The following is a 27,706-nucleotide window of genomic DNA, read 5'->3' as shown; positions in this document are numbered from 1 at the left end:
AAAAAACTGCCACCGATCAATCTGCAATCAGCGTCAGATGAGAGGCGATGAAATGGTAATTTTCCGGTGAGACTCGCAACGCGCAACGCGTGAGCGTTGTTAATTGCGGCCCCATCATTTTCCCACCCATTGCATTGTGACCGACCGACCGACCGACGGTTCGGTCCGGAACCGAGCCAGGGCGCTGAACACGTGCTAGCGCACGCTTGCTCGGTAGGTATTTATACACGCGCGCTCTTCTTAACCATCATCACCATCCCCGATCGAAACCCCGAAAGGTTAAGGCCGGTTCACACCGTGCGGAGTGTGTTTGCGTTGCAATTATCACATTGCTCAAGACCGCTCCGCGGCGCGGTGATTAGTAACTATCCATTCAATCAGTAGTAGATAATTTGACAGTGTTTCATTGACGCAGTTTTTTGAATGCTAAGCCACTTACCTACCCGTAAGTCACGGACGTGTGCCTAGCCGTTTTTTTATCACTTTATAGTTTACTTTGACAGCGACGAGTACATCATCCTCGCAATGACGTTTATTCGCACAAACCAATGCAACGCAATGCCGTGGCCGTCTTTGACAAACGACGGACTTTGCCATAGGTACTACGTGCTGGTTCAAGAAATAATAAAAAAACAACGGCTCAAAGTTTAAGAGTGATTTGGATGCTAAGCAGCTAATCAATTCGAATGTGCGCAATGCGATTTGACACAACAAAACGTCGTCGTCGGTACCGTACGCATCGCCTGCTTAGGCGCAGGCTGCATATGACAACAATAACAAATTTGGTCGATTTGCATGTAATCTGGCCTTGATCGATGATTGAGCAATGTGCGTGGAATACTAATATGGCCGCCCATGGCGGAAACATTCGGACGAATTGCGTACGTTACGTTTGAGACCCCGTTTCGAATGGTTGCCAGAATCATTTCAATAAACTTCTGGCCAGTTTAAAGGTCGGTGGTAGAAGTTAACTACATTCTTTGAGTTGATTTTATTACAATTAGTACATGCATGAGAAATACTAAATTTGGTTTGTTTTATTGGGAATAAAAACCCGTTTTCAAGGTGATTTCTTTGCATCCTAAGAACATTGCACATGACTTCACCCCCCCCGAACTGACAGCAATTCAGAAGCTAACTAATATCGTAAATAGCTTCTTCAAACTTGTTCGGAGACCCTGAAGAAGACTCAGACAGACTTGACTTGAGAAAATCTATCTGCCATTTGCGACAACTTTGTCCACATCTGGCAGTTCATCGCTTGTAGCTTGTACAGAATTCGATCGTTTAAGGTCAAACCGGCTTCGGTTGGTTCTGTTGAGCATGACGGTGCAAAAACACACTTACCTTATCGCCGTCCAGTGGAATTTTCATCAGTTCTATGTCGGTCTTTGGTTCCGGTGCGGGGTTGGGGTTGGCTTCCGGCACGGGCACAGCCAGTACCGTCACCGTCGTCAGCAGGGCGCTGCATATCACGGCTGTCACTATCAGTAGGTTCTTCATGTCTTTGCTTCTCTGCGTGTGTGTGTGTGCGCGGGTGAGTGCGGGTGATGGCGGTGACGTTCCCTTTTTGGTTTGGCGGGCTACAAACTAGTCCGTGATTGGCGGCCGAATGCGGAATGCGGGAAAGGGCGAGGGGTGCGTATAATAAATAAATACACTACAAGCTAAAAAATCTGCGGGAAAAGAAAAACAAAAAGAAAAGAAATTCATCAAAATCCATGTGCTGATTTGGCAAACGCGCCTATTAAACTGACTGACGTAGGATGCAACATTGGCACAGTTTATGGGATTATCGCCTGACTGCTGTTTTCGGCGGACTGCGAACTGCGAAGACACCTGGTCTGGTTTCGATTTCGATGGTTCCATTACGTAATGAAATGATTGGGTTATCTTTCTTTCATCTTTTGCTTCGTCTTCTTCTCACCGTCGACAGCGAAAAGCTTGCGAAGAAACTCGTTTTTTGACCCATCGCATCGCATCGAACGCGACGCGCCGCGACAAGCAGCTGTTGACTTTATATTTATTGTCTATTTTTATTCGGGTTCCCTTTCCAGCACGCTTGCTGTGCTGTGGGTTCATCATCGCCAAGTCGTCCGTCAGTCGTTTGTCGTACGAGAAGAGCTGCCGGATTGACCACTTGCTGATTGGCTGAAGGTCGCGTCCCGTCCAAAGCTCTCAACAGCTTATTGTTTACTGTTGTCATTTTTGGAGCTGACATAATCGAATGAGTGTGTGAATTTGATTGACTATCTTCGCTCAGGTTGACCCTTACTTTTTGCACTTTGAATATCCACGTTTTGTTTTATCATAACTTAGCGAGAAGTTGAACAGACAGACATCAGACAACCCAAAAAAAATCTAATCACATTCTTCAACTTTCCCGAAACCGGAATTTGGTTCGTACGACAAAAATCTATGCCTTCGGGTGGCGCGGCTTATATAAATAGCCAAATAGGTACGACCTTGGAAGACGATAAAATCGTGGAGTTCCGTGCCATGACACTGCTTATAACATGTGGCGGTCGATTCTGAAAACATCATTTCATCATTTCATTCACTCACTCTGACGTCAAAGCTTGTTGGTTTACTGTTTGCTTTCATTTTTGCAACTAGCTTAGATCATCGAAAAATCTGTCGGCTCAAATTCAGTATTTGATTTGCTTGCCTTTGGATTGCTACCGAAATTACTACATGAGTAAATTGAAAGTCATGCTGAACTAGCTTTTACACAACTGAAGACTAGAGCAAAGTTAAAGTTTTTTGTTCGGAGATGTATAATTCGATCAATTTCAGTTGAATGGTTGAATCTCATCTCACTGCTATTGATGGTTCCGAAATCAATTTGAAAATTAGTTATTTAATCACGAAGGTAACCGAAAATCTAAAGTTAGTCTGAAGACATTCTACAAATGCTGGCTTCATCATTGCCTGTATTTATTTGATGGGTATCTAGACATGTTCAAAATTTCACTGAATAGTGTATAGAATCACAGTACACGTTTGTTGCCAGACTAAGTGCATTTATTTACATCAAGGCAATACTGAAAAAAGTGCATTGTGGATGGACGAATAGTGATTTGGTTGAAGTGTAAAATTATTCTAAGTCCAAGGTGTGTGATATCCTGGAATGATTTGGATAATGTTTGACATTCGTTAGGAACCCCGGAAGCGACAGAAAAGGACAAACAGCTAGTTCTAGCACACATTCGAAAGTGTTGGCTCTTTACAAACGGAACCCGAAGTTATACGGCGAAATGGTAGGACTTTTGCAGGCCTGTGTCCAGGAAATAAACGAGAGAACTTTTAAGTTTTAAGTTCCAGAGCAGAGAGAGCACAAGAAAATGGAGAACCCATTGCGTTGTGGCTCGGATACAAGTCCTGAATTATATTTTGTGCAGGAACAGTGTCCGCATATGCTTTCCTGGCAAAATAAAATATCCACCGATTTGTACGCTCCTCTTGTTCGTTGGCCATTGACAATTACGATTACGATTCTCCGCATTCTTCGGTCAGTATTGTTCTAAACAGTGCTCATTGATTCATGAACCCGCGCCAATAACTACGTTTCTTCGTTTGCGCCAAACTTTTAAATCGAGTCTTGTTTTTTAATGTTATTTAGTCCCTTTAACAGCTTAGGTCATTCGTGACTTCTGCGGGGTTGGGATTTGAGCCGAGTTCTCGGCGTGAGAGGTGTGAGTGCTAACCACTACACCGCACCGGGATTGAGCTCAGACAACTTGGTGTAAACGTATTTTTTATAACGGTAGTTTTTTACAACTGACGGAAGGACGGTAGAAGAAAGCAATGAAAAAAATGTGTCGGTAGTATCCGAACAGAACGGAACAAGGCGTGAAGGGGAAGCAGCGAAAAAATTAGGTAAGGGAGGGTCATTGAAGCAACGCTTACGAAGTTGGGTGTCGCATCTGTTATCTAAGCTGGGGGGTCCGACGAATGGTTAACATTACCCTCCAAAACAAATATGAAAAAAACCAAGGCAAGAAAAAAAGAAACAACTTAACTGAAGCAATTGCTGGGATGTGCTTTGTTCACCCTTCTTACGCGAACGACTTCGAACGGAACATCTGAGCTACAGCCACACAAGCAACACAAAACACACAGTAAAGGGAGCTTCTTCTAACAGCAGTAAAGGGACCGCAGCACTGGGCAAACGGAAACCTTGAAAGTGAATCATTCCGATTCGAACGAAACACTTCCTTGACTGCATGGAAAGTCAAGTAAGTCGTTACGGTACTTTCCACAGCAAGTGGAGAAGAAAAGATGACTAAAATACGAAAAAAACAACTAAGAGATGGAGTAAAAACGGTTAAAGAATCATGCAAAAATGACAAAAAGATGGCGAAAATACGAATGAAAAGTTAACAAAAATTCGACGAAAAACGATAAAAATACGACGGTAATAAAATACGTCGAAAAAATGCAAAACAGCGACAAAACAATAAAAACCAATAAAAAGATGGTTAAACAGCGCCATGAAAGATGACAAAAAATACTGAAAAGATTACTAAAAGATGACTAATATACGACAGAAAGACGACCACGACGAAAGGCACTTAAAACACTATTTGAGAAGGCACCGATTCTCTTAACAACAAAGAAGAGGACTAAAAATTTGCTAAAGTGGACGACAAAATACGATGAAAAGATGACCAAAAAAAAAACAAAGAAAACAAAAAAGAGGACAAAACGGTAAAAGTTGCGTAAAAAAGCGACAACAAATACCAAAAACATAGGTACAAAAATGACGAATAGATGACGGAAATAAGATGAAAAGATGGCAAGAAGACTATGAAAAACCGATAATCATATGACGACGGAGAGACTATAAAATGACGATGAATACTAAGAAAAGACAGTAAAGGATTGTCAAAAAAAAGCGGAAAAGCATCGAAAAGACAATGGCTGATAACGAATGTGTTCATTAACGAAAAGGGGCGGTGAAACGACAAAAAGTTGACGATGAAAGACAAAAAACGAAGTCGAAAGGCGGATGATGACAGATTAATAAAGAAAGTTAAAAGTAAGTGCTGTTGAATAATTTAAGTCAAATCTCTAATGAATTACCGATTTGGTTAAAAAAGACAACGAAAGCAAAAATACTTTGTGTATCTTTCTAGTTATGCAAACAACTTAAACATTTCAGTTCCACTAACAGAGACAATTGACGATGCACAGTGGGCAGAATCGACCGAAATAATGGAACTCTTTGTTACCGTGAATTTTCTTATATAAAAAATTACGGGAAATCGTTTGGTGATGGTCTTAATGCGCGTAAATGACGAGAAGTATCCCATTTTGCTTCATTCATCCCAATTTTCTAATAGTTTTGAAAGAATCATGTTCAAACTCTCTCTAATTTGAGGTTCTATGGTAAGGGAAGAAGAAGAATGTTAGGAAAAAGGTATATGAATAATTTTATTTTAATGCAAATTAATCTAGAAGTCTGTTTTGCCCTGTTTTACTCAAGGTTTTTGTACTACAGGTAAAATGCAAATTCGATACTTCTACCAGATAATCAAACACTACAGATAAGTATTCTAATCCGTTTAATTCCTGAATTACCCGTATTAATTTTTGCCACTGATAACGAATGAGTTTATTTTGAGCAAATTAGGAAATTATGCAAAGTGAGTCTTCGTTTCTAAATGAATTTTGATAAACATTTTTCAGAAATTATCCCTCCCAACTAAACGTGAGCTTCATTTTAGACAAAAACCTCCAAGGACTAGAACCAACTCCTGCTGATTGCTGTTTCGCTTTTAAGTCCCGTTGTCCGAATTGGAATCACGTCGAATCTACTGGGAAAACCGCTGAACTAGTATCACTGATCTTTTTTTTTCGTTTCTGGAGGTGTAAAACAGGGGCTGGCGATGGCGCCATGTTTATGTCGTCGTGATCTCAGCACATGCGAAGAAAAAACAGCAAGGCACTGCATACGTTTCACTCGATAATGGTGCCAGCGAATTTATCTGTCAGACAGACGCTTTTTCTGAAATAGCGCCCTTCGTCAAGTCAACTGTCACCCGCCGATCGTTAAGATATAGATAGCAACCCTTTGGAAGTTGAAATCAGCATTAGCAAACAACCAGATTTCGTATAAGAAAATTAGAGCATTCTTATTCTTATTACCAATGCCTTGGTCGCATCTTCCATCCACCTCAACCCATAAGCTACAACTATCGAAGCATACAATCGTTGCAAGGAGGGGATTTTTACATGTAGATAAAAATGCCAGTAGAAGATTTTAAAGTAGATCAGTAATGTTTGCAGTTTCAGTAATCCAGTCCACTTTATCTGCAATTTTTGAAAATTCTATATAAGAAAATATGACTGACTCTTAGATAAAAATAAACGTTTAATGAGGCTTTTTGTTGTTCTTGGAAGTCAGGTCGAGATAGCCAGTTCTTGAAGAATTTACTTGGCATCGGTTGCAATATACCATTTGATTCCTTAGCATTTGCCATTCCACCTGGGGATATCTTCAGACTTTTCTTGGCAAGCCTAGGGAAAGAAAGGTTTCCCTTTCTCAGACTCTCTTGCAGTAGCAAACGAGGGCCTCTTGAGTTGATCATTAGTTTGTAACTCGTCGGTTAACAAAGCTTCGAGCGGTTCAAAGAGATCTGGTCGCAGTGCACCGGCTTTACCGGCTGGACGTTGTAATATTTGAGTCGGTTAATCCCAATGTCCAGCAGGTCCTTGACGGTTAGTCTATGATCGCTGACTATCACCGTCAATCGCCAATACGCGGGAAGAATTGTATGCGTGGGGTACCGCTGGGTGAAGAATTCGCAAGCAGCAATCTCGTTTACTTTTTTGAGGCTCGAGCTGAAAACACGTCGCGTCGCTTGTTTGACTGGACTTTCAGAATCACGGCCCCGAATGAATAATGATTGGCCTGATTTCGAGATATCTGTAAGTCATTTCCTTATGAGTAGAGCTTGACCTGAGAGACCTTAGAGCGAGAGTACCAGATGAGGAAGCAGGGTAAATGCTATCAATCAGATACTTCTGGCGGATCGAAAAAATTCATTTGATGCATATTAAACGTGCAACACAGGGATGAAAAACTCAAATATACCCAGCAGCAGAAGTATGAAAAAACAAAGGCAAGAAAAAAAGAAGCAACATAACTGAAGCACCCTGCCCTGCTTTGTCCACCCCTCTTATGTGATGACAGAACTGCGGATTTATTTACTACTGTCAAAATATTAAGGTTTTTTTTTATTACCAAATAGCTGGCATTCTTATTCTACTTGCATTAATACATTACGCTTTTCAAGCCGTAATTAAACATTGTGAAACATTTAAAACTTCAGAAAACGCATTAAATGGCGATGAAAAGGTGGCTAAAATACGAAAAAAGAGACGGCGTAAATGTGATGAAAAGATGGCGGAAATACGATGAAAAGTTGACGGAAAGATAAGGAAAGACGATAAAAATACGACGGAAACAACATAAGAATACTACAAAAAGACGCAAAACAGCGAAAAAAAACAAAAAAAAAACAACCAAAATATTTTTAAACAGCGCCAAAATGATGACAAACAATCCTAAACAGACAACTAAATCCTAAACAGACAACTAAAAGATGACTTAAAAACACAATTTCTGGTGTCTTCTCTCAATAACAAACAGGATCGAAAAAATCGCAAAAGTGATAGCAAAAATTGCAGATCGGAAAAATGATGACAAAAAACGATGAAAAGACGACAAAAAAATAAAAAATAAAGGAGACGAAATGGCAAAAACCACCAAAAGATTGTGCATCCTCGTTCGAAAAGTGCGTGAATTGTGAATTGACGAACAAAAAACGTAACCTTCCGAAGGATAAGCAGGTCAGCATTGACCATTCAGCGTGAAGCGTCAACTGTTCTGTTTATCAGAACCGTCTGAAGAATGCCCGGCAACTGGTTACCTACTCGATTTAGTAATCAACCGAATCTTCCGTGGATGGTACTGGTTCATCACTGGGACGCAACGATTTTGGTATTAGGAAGCCACTGATCTACCCGCTACAGTCGCGCTCTTCCCGTCTTCGCTCAACAGTTGTCCTGGCCCTGTGTGTGGGTGTGGAGGAGGGGTCTTCCGTCGCTTTACCCAAGGCAAGTACGATCAAGTCCCGAGCCTTTCTTCTCCTGAATTGTCTCATAGTTCTAGCGCTGTGGATGGCCTGAATGGCGGTAGCGACACGTTGGCTCCATCGGCAGATGCTGACGTTGCGGTGGAGGAATACTGCCACCCTCTTTCTGCTACTGTGGACACCCTTCCAAAATCTGACTGTATTCGCCAATACTATCAAAATGTTAGAGGACTCCGCACCAAAGTCGACGACGTCTTCATCTCATTCAGCGATGCTGGATTTGACGTGGTGATTCTCACCGAGACCTGGCTCAATGACCGGTTCCAGATTCTGCATTCACGTTATCCGAGAAACTAGGACCATTAGACTTTTACCTACTGTTCGGTGATTACAACCAACCCGGCCTTCGTTGGAATTGCCTAGCTTCTGGAAAAGCTCGAATCGATCAGACTAACTCAGTATTCACTGCTGATGGTATGGCATTACTCGACATGCAGGAGATAAATCCATTCACGAATAACCGTGACCGGGCCCTGGACTTGGTGTTTGCTAATGTCAATGCAGTCAATCAATGCGATGTAATTCAACCACCTGAAGCCATTATCAAAATTGATCCGTTACATCCTCCAATACTTGTCATTCTTAGCTGTCCACCTTTCATTCGATACGAAGAGGTACTTGACGAACGAGAGTATGATTTCTTTCGCACCGATTGTTCTGGTTTGAACGAAGCTTTGCATTCAACGGATTGTCGTACCTGGATGGGGTTGATGTGAATATGGCTGTATCCCTTTTTAACCAACTGCTCTTATTATTCTTTCGTGATTTTGTCCCTCGACCCAGGTCTAAGCGGAAACCACCCTGATCAAATTCATGGCTTCGTCGTTTAAAACGTAAGAGATCTTCAGCGTTGAAGAAGTACTTCCGGTTACGGGATCACCAAACAAGAGTTTGTTAGAGCCAGTCGTCGATACAGAACCTATAACCGCCATCTTTACTCGAGATATGTTTTTGCAAAAGCAGCAACATCTTAAACTAAATCCCAACTGCCCTGAAGCAGTTGAAATGATCGGTGTCTCCCGGGCTGGATGGAATACCGTCGATTATACTGAAAAATTGGGTATCTACTCTTTCGAAACCTCTACAGTTTATTATTAACCAATCGCTTCTTCAGGAAACATTTCCTGTATGCTGGAAAAATTCCAACATCTTTCCTGTGTTCAAAAAGGGAAACAAAAACGATATTGCCAATTACCGCGGGATTACGTCGCTTTGCGCTGGCTTTGAGATTCTCATTGGTGGCTCGCTGCACAGAAGTTTTGCACAACACATCTCAACTGATCAGCATGGCTTTTTTCCTGGCCGCTCGATCAGCACAAATCTGGTGGAGTTCAGCTCATTTTGTCAACAACATATGGAAGGTGGAGCACAAGTCGACACGGTATATACTGACATCAAAGCTGCGTTCGATCGAGTTGACCACACCATACTGCTTGCCAAAATAAAGCATCTCGGTGCCTCTGCTGCTTTTATCCGGTGGTTGAAATCTTTTCTTGAAACCCGCTGCCTTTCTGTGAAATTGGCGAGCACTGAGTCTTGCGGCTTCCGGAGTACCTCAGGTGTGCCTCAGGGCAGCAACGTCGGACTCTTGCTATTTTCGCTGTATTACAACGATGTCTGCATTATACTCCCTCCAGGATGCAAAATCGTGTATGCTGATGACCTCAGAATTTACCTTGCAGTTCGCTCAGTCGCTGATTGCATTGGATGTCAAAAGCTAATCGATTTGTTTTTTGGTTAGTTTGTATGCAACTGGCTCAGTATCAGTGTCTCCAAGTGCTCAGTAATTAGTTACAGCCGAAAGAAGGCTCCAATCCAATACAGTTATTCCATAAACGGCCAGAATATTGAACGCATAACAGTCGTCAAGGATCTTGGTGTTCTGTTGGATACCGAGCTTACATTTCAGAACCACTATACAGTAGCATCATTTCCAAAGCAAACAAGAACCTGGGCTTCATAATGAAAATTGCAAAAGAGTTTCGTGATCCGTACTGCCTGAGAGCCTTGTATTACGCACTTATACGCTCATCATTGGAGACGGCAACTGTTGTTTGGAGCCCTTACATCGGCCTTTGGACTGCACGAATCGAATCTGTACAAAAAAGGTTCATCAGATACGCGCTTCGGGATCTGCCCTGGACGGATCCAGTCGAACTTCCTCCATACGAACACAGGCGTAAGCTGCTGGACATGGACACATTGGAAAAGAAAAGGGATGATATGCGTGCTGTATTTATTGGAAAGATAATATGTGGAAGAATTGATGTCCCTTGGATTCTGGCAAGGGTCAATATGAACGAACCCTCGAGAGTTCTTCGTTCTACTGACTTCTTCAGAATTCCATTTCATCGGACATTATATGGATAAAAAGAACCTGTTACCGCTATGTGTGCAGTTTTTAACTCTGTGTTCTACTTATTTGATTTTAATATTAGCAGTGAAACGTTCAAGTGTCGTTTACGTAATCGTAGTTGATTTTAATTTGTTAGTTAGTAGTTTTTTTTATTTCATGTAGACCTTGTTGTCAGATGATCCGAAGAATAAATAATAAAATGATGACAAAAAACGATGAAAAGATGACAACAAAAATAAAAAAAACAAAAAACGGAGACAAAATGGCAAAAACCACCGAAAAAATCGACAAAAAATTCCAAAAACAGAGGTTATAAAATGACGAACAGGTGATAAAAATACGATGAAAAGATGGCAAGCAAACCATGAAAAGCCGACAAAAATATGTCGGAGAGATTATAAAATGACGACGAATGCGAAAAAATGATGATAATGGGGTGTCAAATGACAGCCGAAAGACAACGACTGATAACTATTATGTCAAATGACGAAAAGGCCACAAAAGAAAGACGAAAAGAACGATGAAAATACATCCGTTTTCCTAACGTCAAAATTTCATTTATTTTAAAATCAAATTGAATTGAGGCTACGGATTTTTGCCATCTTTTAGATAGTTTTTGAATTCCCTGTATAAAAATTGTTTCGTCTTTTGAGGTGACCCAAGTTTCGATTCAGCTTCATATTTCTTTTAAAGATATAAACCGGTGACCTGCTAAGCCGTACTGCATTCATCGGAACAATCAAAACAACAGTCCGAAGAAGCGATATTCAGAGAATACAGTAGGTGCGTTAAAATACGCTATTTGACTTTTTAGTGACTTTTGCAGCATGCGATCGAGCACTGTCATGCAGCAATATAATGCTATTAAGTCTTTTCGCGCATTCTGGCCGATGTAATGTAATAGCTGAGTATGTAATAGCAGGTCATAATACAGAACACGTTTTTGAATCCGCCGGCTTGACCTTCGAACCCTGAATTGTGGTGTTGATGTTTAGGTCGACGGAAGTGATTGATCGAGGATAGCGGTGTATTTTATTTTCCTGGTGTTAGTAGGCGTAATCCGGTAAAAAAAAATTTTTCTTCATTGCTCTCGTGTCAGCAACTCGGAAGTGAGTAGTTAATCTCCTTTCAGCGTCTCACGATTTTTGAATAATTGCCATGCATGTCAATCGCACAAAAAATGCTGCTCACGATGATCCTCCTGATGGATCATTATCGAGCAATGCCTCCAATTCTTCGTCTTGGTGCTTTTTTGAGTTTTGACTATTAGAGCGGGGTTTATTTTCAACACTGAAATCACCATCCTTGAAACGTCGATACAATTCCTGAGACGATTACAACTGAATTTAAAAAATGCAGGAATTTAATGCAGGATCAAGCTATCAAACTATGTTTGATAAATTGATGTGGATCTGAAAAAGAACTAGCACTTTTTTTGGATAGGAAGGAAGTGTCTGATGTGAAGAATGAATAATTGGATGAACCGAAATTTTCCAGTTATATATAGATATAGATCAAAAATATATTGGGTTGTGCAATGCCAGGACGGCAGTAGTTTAGTTAGTAAAACATTCGGGTACCAACCCAAAGAGCGAGCCCCACCTGCCATAGTACAACTCAATGTATTTTTGATTTATATTGAAGTTTTTAAGTTAATCCTATTAATCATTAGTCGCATCGGACACTTCCCTCCTTTCCAAAAAAAGAGTTTACATCATGACCGCCAATAGAGTCATATACTAATAAAAATAAAACGAAAAAACATATCAATATTTGAAAGGTCGTAAAATTGAATTCGATTACTTTCATCTCAAATTTATACATTGATTTCATATTAAATGACTTCGTTGATACGTTCACCGTATTCACTCTCTAGCTACTTGTTATGTTTTGTTTTAGAAAAGTGACTCCAATTTACGGGCAATTCAACTCAGCGCTAAGTGGTAAATTGTTTTTCGAATTTAAAACTCAAGGTCACTACAATGTATTCGCAATGAACCATGCTATCGATGGTCATTACAAAATACACCACCCGAGCGGGGAAACTATAAATTGCCGATCAACCAATGCAACGAGCGAAACGAAATTGCGAGCAATTTTTAATTGTTGTTATTCTCCACTTCACAAGGTGTCGATCGTATTAACATTATTTACGACTCTTTACGATCAACAGCAGCAGTAACAGGTCAGCTTGGGGTGGTCAGTGCTGGGGTGCCACCCCAAACACCACGCAGCTGAATGACCTTCAAGCGAACCGGTGAGATCTTTGTTTAAACTTCGACCAGTTGCAGTCGTGGTAAAAAACCTAACACCGTACTGGCCGTCAATGGGGCGATTTATCAAAACAATGTTTGTTTTTTTTTGCTTGTCAATTTCGCCGCTAAAAGAAAGACTATTCCTATGCAAATTCAAAGCTGTTGAGTGAAGTTCGGTTCCCAAATCACAAGGCACTCGAGGCGACCCGAAGCGCATTGTACGTGCCCAACAGCGTTCACATGGTTGTCGATTGAATGCGCGCGCGCAAATCAAATCGCTTCGCATTTGGCGCTTGACCCGTGGACCATGGTTGTGGTTGTTGGTGGTAGGCACTTGATCCGTGTGTGCATACAACAATGCGGAAAGGTTTTCAAACCGGCCCCGTGGCCGTCGTTACTTCGAGGTTCAGACAACAAAGCAAAGAAGCCGTCGATGGAAGCTACAATCAAGCTACTACCTGTAGCCAGTAAGTGGAAACGTTGCATGATTTTAACTTTGAGGTTTTCATCATCATCAATTGAACACTCTCCAAAACAAATTTCGTCATTTTACTAAACATTGTAAAGGTTTCCAATCACAAGTTCTTTCTTGATTTACGACGGCTGATTTCCGCATTGCCTTGGTAGCGAACATGCTAAACAGTATAGCAGAGCTTTGTTCGTCCTTGCAGTGCCCGCCCCAAGCGATTGTGCGCGCTTTCTAGAGCCACATTCGGACTTACTTGTCACCCAAATAAAAAAGAACCGAAGCAAAAACTGGTTGATCTTGGATAAAATGGAATACGATAAGTTGGTTGGTACGAACGGAAACGAAGACTTTGTGAGCGTGATATTTTGGAGCTTTTAGTAGGAAATTTTCTCGATTTCTATTTTAACTTAAAGTCTGCTTCTCGATGAAGTCAATTCAAACTGTCACATTAGTCATCAGAAAGGATCAGCACAAGTATAAATGCATAAGTTCATAACGTTTGACGTCAAACAATTTATCTGTCATAGCATTGAAGCAAAACGCTCGATCCTATCGGACTCATCTTCACATTTTCAACCGCTCCAAGGTAAAACCACTTCGGAGTTTGGATTCGGAGACAAAGTTGGTGCGCTAACTAACTGGAAGTGGTCCTTCGGGGCAAAACAATTGGACAACAGATAGACAAAAAAAGAGAACAAAACGAATAAAGTTGTCACTCTTCGTCACTCGTCATCGAGCGATTATTACCCGCTATCGCAGATGACCTTCGGACGATCATTGCCGTCACGCCGCGAACCGTGGAAAACGACGACGTACGGTAGCGAGCGTTCCTTTCCAACCGAATGTATGAGTTCGAGCTGGTTCACGTCATGAGACTCGCAAATGCACTCAAAATCGTGTAAACATTCCATCAGCCAGTCGGTTTCCTTTCGTTACAAGATCTGTTGAATTGTTCGGTTAAAGCCAACACCGAGAAGCTGTCCAAAAATTCGTTGATTGATTGTTGACGGGGCTGAGATTGCGGAACGACCTTCCTCGACGCGACGCGTGACGGTGGGGGGAAAATAATGACCGATGACAGATTTGTTGGACAAATTTTTTTTTTTAATATTTTATATGTGGTTAATTTTAGAAGGGAGTTCATATATTCTATAATTAAATACTACAGTCACTGTTAAGAAGAATGCGGTGGTTCCATTTAAATTACTTGTTTTAACTAGTATTACTTATTAGGGAGTAAATGTGTTTTTGTGAAGAACGTACATTGGAAGAACTGGGAAAAATGATATGCAAACTGTGAACAGTAATTAACTGTCCAGGTGGGACACGAACCCACAACACTTAATCTCGCGTCGAGTGCGATACCATTACACCACCAAAATTTACTTTTTTGATCATCTTTTCTTCTTCTTTTTTTTTTCTCAAGCTGTATTTCGTTTACAAAGCTCAAAAATTATAAATGTTTTTGTCAAGATACTACCAACAAAACAAAAAAAAAGTTTGTTCAAATACGTTTCTGAGTTTCTGAGTTTCTGAGAAAAAGGTACATGAAGTTTGAAAATCGTGCTTTTTCGGGAGCGGCGTTTTATTCCGTCGATGTTGTTCCACGCCGTACTGGAATGCTTATGTGTATGATCGTTTTTCGGCCACTTCCCGTGGTCGGATCATTACAAAATTAGTAGCAAATTAAGCGGAAAAGACTGCAGAATCAAAATTCGAAATAAAAAAATTATGGAATTATCAAAATTTTTAGTCGTTTATGTCCCCTTAAGAAGTGCACCAGACGAATGTTCGAAGAAAATTTTGCTACCGTTTCTACAAAAACATCATGCAGATGGGACAAAACGTGTTTTGACGGGATAAAGGGTCATCGCATTACGAATTTTGACCTTCTTGGCGTACAAAAATAACTAGGGAACCACGAATTCCCAACAGTAAATTGGTAGAATCAAGAGATGCATGACGGCCGTACAATGCTCCTGTTCCGACATCAAACGAAAGCTTCGCCGAACAACCGATTACCGACCGATTGTTCAAGTATCTTTGTCTTTTTTGACAGCTTGAGAAATAAATTCCAAAATTGTAGTTGTCACCCGTGAGTCAAAAGAAAAAATATACCACAATAGATTAAAAACATGAGATTAGTCTATTTCATAGGAACGGGGCCTTTCCCCGAAAACCCACGCTGAGAATCGCGGCTAACACGCTGACAGACGAACAACGTCACGTGTAGTACCTTGCAAGTCGTAAGGGCCAGCATAGTGTTGTCGTCCTGCCAGTAAAAATAAATTAGATTTAAACTTCTCGGTCGGTGGTTATCTTCCTCTGTCTAGAAGAGGCACAATTTGTGTCTAAAACCCAACCAGACGCGTCGCTATTTTAATACGTGGGTTTAGGGTCTTTTTGTCCAGCGCCTCTGCGGTTCAAAGGTACATGGGTACCAGCGAGCCACATGCCCTAGCGGATGTTGTGGGTTCGAATCCGGTTATAATCTTAGATTATAGCTTGGTTCGTCCCATGCACCTTCCAGCATTGGACAAAAGGTAGGATTCAAAACGACAACTTGTTAAGCGTAGCTACTAATACCCCCCCCCCCCCCCTCCTCACCTTTCCACTCTTTCCCCTCCTTCACCAAAAATTTTCATTTCTTTCCCCTACCGTCCCTTCATCAATTGTAGAACCACCGTCTCAAAAAATATTAATATATATGTATGACCGCATTTCAAGGTCAAGACTAAAAACATGAGATTGGTCTATACCACAATAGATTAAAATAATGATCGCAATGGTCTTACATTCCGACAAAAAAAACTATTCTAGTGTATACTCTTTCTAGTGTAAAAACTGTTGGATCTTGACGGGGAAGTAATCCTGCCTAATACGGATACTATTTTTAATAGATCTCCGCTTGATTCTTCACCAGATCCGTTGAGTTCACTAGATAAAACCCATATAGGGTTTATTTCTAAGTCCCGTCGTAGTAAGGAACGCCACCTCAATTTTCATCATTTTTTGGATGGATGTAACGAATAATCCAAAAGTTCGTATGCTGATTGCACCCAAACACACTTACCTTCCGATCCGTGCACTTTAAATTCACTAAAAAGCGATTATTAAAGCATTTTATTGAAATTAAGCAACTTAAATTCGTCGTACCGCTATGAAATCCGTCCATCAAAATTTTTCATCGTCCGAACTAAAAATCACAACAATGTTTACGAAGCTAACGCGCATGTATTTGTGTAGGATGACATGATAAATGTTATTCTGCAAAATTTCTGCAGGTCAGGCAAGTTTTCCTGGTTGTAGAATAACGACAACGCGTTGCGTGAGCTATTTTCATTTTATGAATGACGGAAATTGAAACGATTAGTTGATATTTTTTTCTTCGTCGCACGAAAAAACGTAGGAAATTTGGCTGCTAGGAATTCTTTAATGAAAAAAAAAAACATTTAAATAGATCTCAGCTCAATTTGATTGGTCGCGTATGATAGTCAACAAACTAAAATATCAGGGAATAACTAATTTTGCATTGTGTGTCATAAAAACGCTGATATTTTTAATAATATGTGTTGGATAGGACGGGAATAGGCAATTACGATGAAGCAGCAACGTACCCTAAGCCGCATTTGACAAAATTGATCATCGAATACTGCTTTGTAAACTCTCTCGACTGGCTGAGGCACTTGTTTCGTGGCTTAAATCGTACCTCTCTGATAGTGCATTTCAAGTTAAAATTGATTTCTGTACATCGAGATCATTTTCCAATATCTCTGGAATTCCACAAGGAAGCTACCTGGGTCCATTGTTTTTCATTCTATTTTTCAATGACACCGCCCTGTTGCTCGAGCATGACCGCAAGCTCATTTATGCAGATAATCTGAAACTTTACTCCGCTGTGCAGACCATAGAAGATTGTGAGCGTCTTCAATCTTGATGTATTCGCCATTTGGTGTAGAAGAAATAAGTTATCAACTTTCATCGCATCTTAAGGCCTATCACTTTTGCATACCAAGTTGATGGTTGCACACTCTCGAGAGTAGATCAGATAAACAATCTGGCCATCCTGCTAGACAGGAAACTTTCATTTGACTCACACCGTTCAGCTGTCATCCCTAAAGCGAGCCGTCAATTGAGTTTTATAACGAAAATTGCAAAAGATTTTACCGATCATCACTGCCCAAAGGCGCTATTTTGTGCGCTTGTACGCCCGCTATTGGAAACCGCTGCCGAACCGTTTCATCAGACTGGTTTTAAAGCATTTACCATGGCGCGATCCATCTGATCATCGTCCGTACTCTGACCGATGTTGACTTCTGGGATGCCAAGTAACAATTTTATGTTTCATAACGTTCGTATAGTGGCTTTCATGACCAATTCCATAAAACCGCTAATCAAACTATGAGCTCCACCAGAACTTTCTGATGACCGCTGTAAAACTGCCTTCTGACCAAGTGGCCCACTCTTCAGAAGGTTTTCATAACCTCTATAAGAATCAGGGCATAAGCTGAAGTAGTCTTATCACACTCTGCTGAAAGCAGCAAAAAAACCGATTGTGCTTCTCGCTGCTTGACAGCTACCGCCATAAATGCATAAAGCTTTTCGCTACAAAGCTATAAAGCATCCAGCTTGCTGTAGTGAAAAGCTAAATTCGTCCACCAACTTTGATAACTTGAAAATACATCCGTGAGCAGAAAAGTTCATGTTTTACTGTCAGATCATCCTGTTCGATTTGGTTTGCAGCAACCATAATAAAATATCCCATAGAATAATTAATAAATTTTAGCAGTTATATTGGTTTGTAGCACGTGCACATTAAATTTTATCGTGTATATTGATGTGATAGACGGATAAAATTAACGCACCATCGAAATTATGCAATTTTCGAAAACTGGTCGGTTTAACAAAATAAATATATATTCAGTTAGTCAATTTCCATTTCAAGCAAAATCAATTTAATTGCTTCCCGTGACAGACCTTGCATAAAAAAATGATTTTAGTTCTGAACTCTAATATTCTTCATAACAGAAGCAACAAATCTGATTGGTCATGGTGTTACCGTTTTAATAGCTCTATATAACTAACAGATTTATTGCGGTTTGATAAGCAACCGTAATAAGATCGATTTCGATTGGTGCGCCGTATTGTATTGCTACGCCACGCGTATGGTAAGTTTATAAGAGCCAATTAATTTTATCGTGGTGCTATAAGCAATCACAATAAATTTGCTGTATTGATAATTTTATTGTGGTTTCATAGCTAGCTACAAGTGAATTTTGACTTGACCCTTGGTATTGCGTAATTTCATAATACAACCAGAGGTAATGATTAATACCGTAATAAAACCCATATAAAATTCAAGGAAAACCAAGTGGCTTCAGAACTGTTACTTGGGATCAGGGCTTGAAAAGGGATCGCAAGTTGAATGTGACTGCCGTGAATGCGAACTTTACGCATTCAAACGCCGCTTTTTGAACGATCATTTGACTGTTTTTTTAATCCAGTCAATCTGCCGCTTGCGCTGCTGCCGTCTTACAATTCATGCGGCATCTCAGCAAAAGCAAACAGTCGATCTCCCGTTTTGCTTTGCGCTTTGAGAATATAAACTGCAAACTGACTGGAAGCATACGGTGACGTATTTTTTCGTTTCTCTTTTTGTCTCCAAATCGTCTGCTCACAGTAATAGTTTGTCTCCCGGACGTCGGTCCGACGCAAGCAAAATATTCGTTTGTATTGGACGGAGTCCGACCGACTTCTTCCATGCACATGTAGTGGTTGTTTTTTTTGTAGTATTGAATCATACGATTGTGCGGTTGCTTTTCGTTAGCGTGGTGATTGCCAGTCATTTGACTGTTTTGCAGTCATTCGCTGCTCCAAACGGTAAAGGCAACTTGATCGAAACGAAAATGTCAAAAAGCTCTAGAACGCGTTCGTTCTGTTGCGTGCCATCGGCGTTTGACTGAGCAAACTGCCAGTTGTGTTATGCATAGCGTTCGTATTCCACCTCTAAACGGACGGTGTGAACTTGAATGCGCGTTGATGTGACTGCGGTAGAAAAAAAGGATCGGTCGAAGCCCTGCTTGGGATTAGATACATTGCAACGACGACAAACCATTCAACAAGCAATTCCCAAGCATCCAAAAGTTCCGACAAAAGTGGATTTTTTAGCTTAATCAGCTACCCAAATTATCATGAATAGAATTCTATTCAGCTAAATTTTTACGCAACTAACCGTACTTTCAAGTTTCAAGTAGGAGTGCTAAGCAACTTTCAAACAGAACTAGAAAGTTCGCAAGAAGTTTGCTTAGATCGATGCATAGAACGCTGTTCAGCTCGAAAAAAAACTTCGATAGTCTCAAAATTAAAAAGTAATTTTACACTTTTCCCTGTTTTTTCCTTAACTAAACCATTTGTTTCCGTTATTAATGATAAGCAGGGATGGTTCGATCACTTTGACTCAATTTTGATTCATTTGACAGTACCGTCTCAGCCGAGCCAAATATGACAATGTATATGATATGTATATGGGACATTTAAACAACTAGTTCTAATCTACAATTTTTCCGAACAAAGTTTTGCTGTATCTTTTGTAGTTACGGTGCTACAACCCTAGTAATCAGTGACTAAATGAATGTTTATTTAGTCACTAATAAGATACTAGAATTGTAGCACCGTAACTGCAAAAGATACATCAACACTTTATTCATCACAATTATAGATAACTAGCTGACCCGACAAACTTCGTATTGCAACAAATTAAACTGTGTTGTACATAAATCGTGAATCTCGGATGACCTTTCTCACAATCTTGAGTTTTGCAAGTTTCTAGGGAGTTCATGGGTGTTTTAATATACAATTTTTCCTCACAGTAAAGTAGAAAACAATTCCCCCAACTTCTAGAGTTATGAGGAAATTTGCATTTCATTTGTATAGGAGTCCCCCCCCCTCCTAAAACAGGGAGAGGTTTCAATTCACCATAGAAAACATTGTTGTCTCCAAAAACACTCACATGTCAAATTTGGTTCCATTCGCTTGATTAGTTCTGGAGTTATGAGGAAATTTGTATTTCATTTGTATGGGAGCCGCCCTCTTAGTGGGGGGAGGGGTCTCTAACCATCATAAGAACCTTCCCTGGCTCCCAAAACCCCTATATGCAAATTTTCACGCCGATCGGTTCAGTAGTTTTCGATTCTTTAAGGAACATAGGGACAGACAGACAGAAATCCTTTTTTATAGGTATAGATTAAAACGGTAACACCCTGACCAGACAGTTTTTTTTGCTGCTATTATGAAGAATACCAAAGTTCAACACCAAAATCATTTTTTTATGCGAAACCATATTGCCATATTCTAGTATTTTGTTTTAGCTCGCAAACAACAATTCATCAAAGCAAAGTGTTTGGCAGAAATAAAGTTATTATCAATCGGGTTTCCTGTCAGTGGAAGCAACTAAAATAATTTTGCTTGAAATTAAAATTGACTAACTGAATATTTTCAATTTGTTGAAACAACCAGTTTTCGAAAATTGCATAATTTCAGTGGCGCGCAGATTATATCGATCTATCATATCAATATGCATAATAAAATTAAATGCGCACATGCTGCAAACCAACGAAATTGCTTAAAATTTAATAAATATTCTATGGGATATTTTATTCTGATCGCTATAAACCAAATCGTTCAGAATGATCTGTTGGTAAATCTTAAACTTTTCTGCTCACGGATATATTTTCAAGTTGACAAAGCTATAGCGAACTTGGTTAGCTTTTGCCAGAGCGTGATACGACTACTTGAGCTTATAACCTGATTCTTATTTATAGCGGTTATGAAAACATTCTGAAGAGTGGGCCACTTGGTCAGAAAGCAGTTTTATAGCGGTCATCAGAAAGTTTCGGTGGAGCTCATAGTTTTATTAGCGGTTTTATGGAATTGATCATAAAAACCACTATACGAACGTAATAAAACTTAGAATTGTTACTTGGAATATAGAGCTAGGCCAATTTCCACCAATTAAAACAGTCCCAGTAACTGCGATTGAAGTCTACGAAAATTGTACTCGGCATTCGGCATTGTGCTGTCGCGATGGAAAGTTGCACAGCAGTATTTGTGGCCTTCATTTATCGAGCATCAGCATTCAGCCTATGAAACTGTGGTTAGGCTGTTCTGCCGCTACTCGCAAAACAGTCCCATTTTCTATGGAGTTACCTATAAAAATGGGACTGTGGCAGTGAGTAGTGACAGTTTAGTAAATTAGCTGAAAAAAGCACTGACCATTTGCTTTGTAAACTTTTACCTCTCATGTTAGTGAAATAAACACTCATTTACTCAATGCCACCTCTAGCTGATATTCTTTGCTCAATGCAAGTCTCGTCTCTAGAAAATCTATTGCTTTAAAACAATCAGAATTACTTCCAGAATTTTAACCAAACAGGTTGTACGATTTTTAGCTTAATTTATTTATTTTTTTTAACGAAAATGGAAAATATTTTTTTCTACTCTGCGCGACATTTCTGCTTAATAGAATGTTATTTTGATTAAAAAAGCGATGCATCTTGTTTATATTAGAAGATGGTCAAAACAAAGTAGTGACGCAAAACCGCTGAATATGTATTTTTACAAAAAAAAAAAAAAAAAATTAAAAAAATAACTACGTCAATATCTAGAATAAAATTCTGATAATTTTTCTGAAATAAAGATGATGTCAATAGTTCCGTTGGGATGGGATTAGTTTGATTTAGAATAACGTTTTGTAAATTTAAATTCTGTTACTAATTTTTTTCGTATGTTCTCGTCAATTCAAGACACGGTAAAAAAAATTTATAATCAAATTAAAGTTACCATTACTGTCGCAGTCTGTTGACAGTTTTGAACTACCAATCCATCAAAACATACCCATCATCTGTGATTGATTCGACGACTGGATTTCTGAAAACAAAAATCTCCGCAAACCATTAATGAATCAAAACAACCAACAACCTATTCTCAACTGCCAGCCCGTGGCGATTGACGCGATTGCTTGCATCAACAAAACTGCGTCAAATCGAGTGCTCGCACACCAGCCAGACGACGACGCCTTCTCTCCGTCTGTCGCAACTCCGATGGCTTTCCAATATTATCTGTCAAAAAGGTTTACCACAACAACCAGCATCCTCCTTGCCCCGTGCAGCGTTGCACTGCGCCCCTCCGAAGCCCGAGTGCAACGAGCGGGCTGCACTATATCATACCGTATTTTTTTATATACATAAATTTTGCTTCTCTCGATTAAGTAATCGCTTACATTAACCTCCGTCACCTCCACCGGCACGCCGCCGGCAGCACCGCCTCGCTTGCACCGGGCAAACCGGCTCTGGTCGGGCGGTGGAAAGAAAACCAGCTCGCAATGGGTGGTGAAAATCAGCTGTAGCTATAATTGGCACCGTCGGAAAATGGCAGATCTAATGCACACGCTGCATGATGGGGTGCTGCATTCTGGCCGCCGCACGTGGATTGCCTTGTGTCCAATAAACGTGGCACACACGGCAGTGCACGCCGCCGCCGCCGCACGAACGAATGATGTCCAAAAGTGCTCAGGAGGAATCTTGTCACCGTGTAAACCGGAATGAACGCATTCGCACATCAACATTCGTGTCAACATTCGCAATCATAAGCATGTCATACGAAAAAAAAATGACTAAACGGCCGTTTTCGACCTTGTCCAAAGTGACCCGGTGCGAAGCCCGTTTGTCTTAACGGCAGCAACTCCTCCGGTGCGCTGCGCTCGATCTTTGGAGTTTCGCCCGAAGTGAAGGTGAAAGGAGTTTCGAGCTGGCGCGACCTGTGCTCTATGGGCAGCACCGACTTTTGCCGCAGGGCCGAGCAGCAAACAATATGTACCTGCACAGTGATGAACCGAGCGAGCAATCGTCAGACAGAAACTTCATGAAACCCGTAATGGTGAATGGCGCGGGCGCCCACGGAATGACTGACTAACTGACTGACTGGCTGGTTGGCCGGCCAATAGTAAGGAAGTGAAACGAGCAACGGTCGTTTGTGCAGCTGAAAAGTTTAGCCTCTTTGTGTTACGTAACAATAAAGCGAAGTAAGTAAGTCATGTTAGCGAATAATGGGCAAGGCACGGACTCGTAGCGAGCGTGAAATTGCTTCCAACTGGGAAGCGAATCGGTTTTCACAGTTTAGCACCGGATGAATGAGTTCGCAAATTAAAATATGGTCCGGCTAATATGTATAAAGCCAGAATGTAATGCTAACCACTGAAGAAATCGAATAGCTTCGATTAAAACTAATGAGCAAACAATTTGAATTGGTATTCCGCGCAAGCATATCATTGTTGCATCGCGCGCAACAATTTGGCCACCAACTCTCGAGGCAGCACAAACTTACAAATACAAACCCGCTTTTACATGGCCGGTTCGGCCTTCGGCTCGACACACATGAGTGTGAATAATTTCTGCGTGCCGACTAATAGATAGTTGGTCGGTTTATCGATGCTGGTAGCTATCAGTTCGATGGATGGAGTAATTAAGAATTCAGTTATTATTATTATTATAAACATTCTTAACACCGCGCCGGGCCGTGTCGGCCCAAGCACCCACTCCGATTGCGGAGTGGCGGAGTGGTTCCCCAGTAAGCTTTACCCATATGGAACAAGAACAGTATTACCATTGAAACGGCCTTTACGGTCCCCCGCGTTACGGCTACTACTGGTGTTCGTGGTTAATTACCGCTCTAAACCGTCGCGCGGCGTGAAGGTGGTAGCATTTTATACGTTCTCGATATGATTCGTAGAAAAGGAGGTTCGTCACCTGGTAAATGGCCGGAACGTTTAAATCTTTGCTAGGCACAAAGTTGTTTGAAATCGAAATGCTTCAACGGGTAAAGCTTTCGGAAGCAGGGTAATATTTTATTTAGTGGAAAAACCAGTTCTCATTTATTTACAGTTGGAGTTGGAATCGTCGAAAGAGGCTATTTCTCTACACTTTTGGACACCTTTAAATGTAGCACTACATTTTACTGCAGGGTAAATGGCAAATAAATGGCTAAATGGTTCCTAAATCGATTTCCTTGGATATATCGCTTATCTTAAAAATCAGTACTTTTTAACCTAGTACTTATCACTATGAAAACTATAAATTAACATAAAATTTTTTCTTGAAAATTTTCCATTGATTCCATTAAGTATTGGAGTTTTCCATTACCGGAATTTGCGAAAATTATGAATTTTTGAACTATCCGATGTTCGACAAAATTCGAAAATGTCCCTTAAAGTGTGTTGTCACTGACGCAAGCGTACGACAAAAAACCTCGCAACGTCTTTCTGCACAGCTCACTCACGAGACCAGCAACTCGTCCTCTTCTATACATGCGGTTGAGAGTTCGAGCCTTCGCGAGTAATCGATGTCAGCTGCTCGTGTTGCAATCACAAACGAGAGCGACTACCATAGCTGACAGCTAAATACACACTCGCAAAAACTCGTCGCAGTGCACATGAAAAAATAAGAACGAGAGTCCGTAAGAGATGCTCATACCGGCGTGTTTGTTAGAACGAGAACGTGCCTCTGTGTGAAAATTAGAGCACACGAGTGCGAGCTTTGCAACACTGTCTTGGAAACTCCATTACAGAAGAACATGTTTGTTTTGTGTGTTGCGGTTTTTTTTGTGCACAATTTTTATTTTGTTTAATTTTGCGCGGTGGATAGAGGCAACACAAAATCAGGTTTTTCTATATTTAAATTGCGTAAAAAAATTCACAAATAAAAAATCGCATTAAAACAGGTTCGACTGTACGTTATGAGCAGCAATCATACCTAAATCATAGCACAAATTGGGTTTAAACGTTCCTTCAATGTTTTGTAAATTTTTTTGCTTCGCTTTGGGAAACTTTTATGTCTTAAATAATTTTATATTGAATGATCCGCAATAAGACCAAATTTTAGACAGTAAACATCCTCAAAGATATTTTTCACTACATATTTCTTCTACATGTACATGTTTATTTGGCGTTGGGAAGAGTCTGAGAGGTAATTTTTGGCATTTTAATACAAATTTAGGTCGATGAGATAGATCAGGAATACGAAGGGTCCAGCGTGGCTGCCTTGTGGGACTCCAGACGTGCCTTGTGAGACAAAGTAGTGAGCCTCCACCCGCCAATTTTCATTGATTCTATGTCCTATGGGATAAGAAGTGAGCCGGTCTAGGGATTTTTGAGATTTTTGCGTGTGACCGCGAATCCACCTACTAGGGTGATAAAAAGTTTTATTTCTTTAAGTGCGTCCAAAAAACTATTACCTTCAGAAAAGTTGTAGGACACACAAAAATGAGCAACTTTGCTGAATGTAGTAACTATCTCTCTCTTTCCGATTGTGAAATATGTTTTGTTTAAAGAACATTTAAAAATTAATTTTGCTTAATAACTTTGCACACAATTCTTTTATTGCTTTAAAATATTCTACCAAATTATTTAGTATGTTCAAATACACATATTTTTTGAAGAGTATTTATCGCTAAGCCTCCCGGTTGGTCTCGAGGTATGATGCTGGCCTAATAAGCCAGTCGTCGTATGTTCGAATCTCGGCTGGGAGAGGTTGTTGGTATCAATAGGATCGAAGCAACTGGCCCTGCAATTGTCCTGTACTCTAACAGCTGGCTGCGAAGTCTGTCGTATAAAAACAGAAGGTCAAGTTTCGATAACGGAATGTAGTACTTAGGCTTTGCTTTGCTTTGCTTATTAACAAATAAAATGCTTAAGGCCTAATTTCTGTTATTTTGCCTATTTCTAACAGATATAGCTTTAGATCTACAGACGGGTTACGCTTTTAGAGCATCAGAGCCACGTGAGTAATTCTCGCTTAAACGGGGTCACTACTGACACGAAATATTTGAAGATATTGGAACTTTTGCGCTTAATTGGTTGAAAATGGCTTAAAAAATAAGAATTACACTTTTGATACCTCGAAATAATGGACCCCTCGTTTGCCAAGGGACCCAGCAGTTAAAAAAAAGTTGAATTTTGAGCAAATCTTGATGTCTATATCATGTAATATTTCATAAACTTGCCATGAAAAACTAACACATGGCCCGGTTCTGTAAAGAAGAACAGGGCTTTCAAATGGAATAAAAAAATTTTTGGCTGTGTTTTGGCCATCTTTGATTTAGCCGCCATGTTAGATTTTATCGAAAAATCGCCGTTTTCGTTCCTCCAACCGATTTTAATTTCAAAACCACCATCGGAAAGCTGAGAAAAAATGCTGTAAGAAACATTCATCAAGTACATCAAGTACGAAATAACTTGATCAGTATAAGTCGATATAAAAATGATATAAGTTGTAAAAGTTGGATACCGGAGATATTCCCGGTTATCCTGTGGTATGTCAAAAATTGATTTTTTCATCATTTATATCTATTTCTAGCATTGAAATTTCATATAATCCATATTTTGTTCCAAAACTAGACATTATTTTCAGTCGATTGATGAAAAGAGAACGGAAATCCATTGAGAAACAACCAAGTAATGGGCATTTCCGTAAAATCAGTGCAGCATATTAGGACATGGTGCAAGGTTTCGAATACAGAATGTAGCATCTAGGCTTAGCTTTGAACAAGAAAAAATATTTTGAAAATTTTCTATGCCTTAGGATATAGTATTTCTGACTTTTTTGTAGCTTGTTGACCGCCGTAAAAAAATTGTAAAAACTTTTTCTAGATAATATTTTTGCTAAATTTTTGAGAAAATTTGCTTACATTTTCACATAAATTCTTTTTTCTACGATACTTGGTTCAAGAGTTCTGAATAATTCAAATAAGCGTTTTTTTTTGCAATATGCCTAATTTTTTTTAAATATTGCATTCTTTCATAAATTCATTAACTTTACCTATGTACAAAATTTCAAAAAATTCTGTCACCCTTCGCCTTCGGTTCGTTTTGTATGGTAATTTAAAAATAAAGCCCTGTAATATCATTTGCGACAAGTTGTCTGGCATTTTTGCCGGAAAAGTTGAATGCCCTTCATGGCGACCGTGGCAGGACAGGAACCTACAATCTTCGGGTTTAATTTATCTAATTATGTAGGTAGTATTATTTTATTTGCCCGTATTTTGATCAGCTTCTTACATTTTGATAATTTATTTTTTTATTTTTCTTTAATAAGGCCATTGCAAATTATTTTTAAAGTTTTTGTCATCCCCCCACCCCTTTGAAATTGGCATAAAAAATCGGCGGGCAAAAAAAATTGTGAGACATCAGTCAAAGTTTTTGACGTAGGACGTAGGTAGGGTGTCATTCCAAAAAATCTTTCTCGAAAAGTGGTAAGGTTTTGAACGCTTATAGCTTAGCGGTTTCCTGATCGATTTTCAATATTTTTGCACTAATCGATCGGAATATCGCCTAAGAATTGGCTCAAATGCAGAACGCTATTATTTTGTACGTGTACACTATCGAAAAACTGGAAATAATGAAGCGTTGTTCAAC

General features: G+C 39.9%; 1 protein-coding gene across 3 annotated transcripts in view; it reads right to left on the bottom strand.

The window, feature by feature from the left end:
* Positions 1 to 27,706, bottom strand: part of LOC128736312 (uncharacterized) — a 66,576-nt gene that overhangs the window by 33,498 nt on the left and 5,372 nt on the right. For all 3 annotated transcript variants that reach the window (XM_053830803.1, XM_053830795.1, XM_053830789.1), the window contains exon 2: positions 1,348 to 1,676. In XM_053830803.1, the coding sequence (XP_053686778.1) occupies positions 1,348 to 1,503 (156 nt within the window). In that variant the 5' untranslated portion in view covers positions 1,504 to 1,676. The remainder of the gene's footprint in view (positions 1 to 1,347; positions 1,677 to 27,706) is intronic.

The sequence above is a fragment of the Sabethes cyaneus genome, chromosome 1 (genome assembly GCF_943734655.1).
Source record: "Sabethes cyaneus chromosome 1, idSabCyanKW18_F2, whole genome shotgun sequence".
Taxonomy (NCBI): Eukaryota; Metazoa; Arthropoda; class Insecta; order Diptera; family Culicidae; genus Sabethes; species Sabethes cyaneus.
This window is presented reverse-complemented; position numbering and strand designations above follow the sequence as displayed.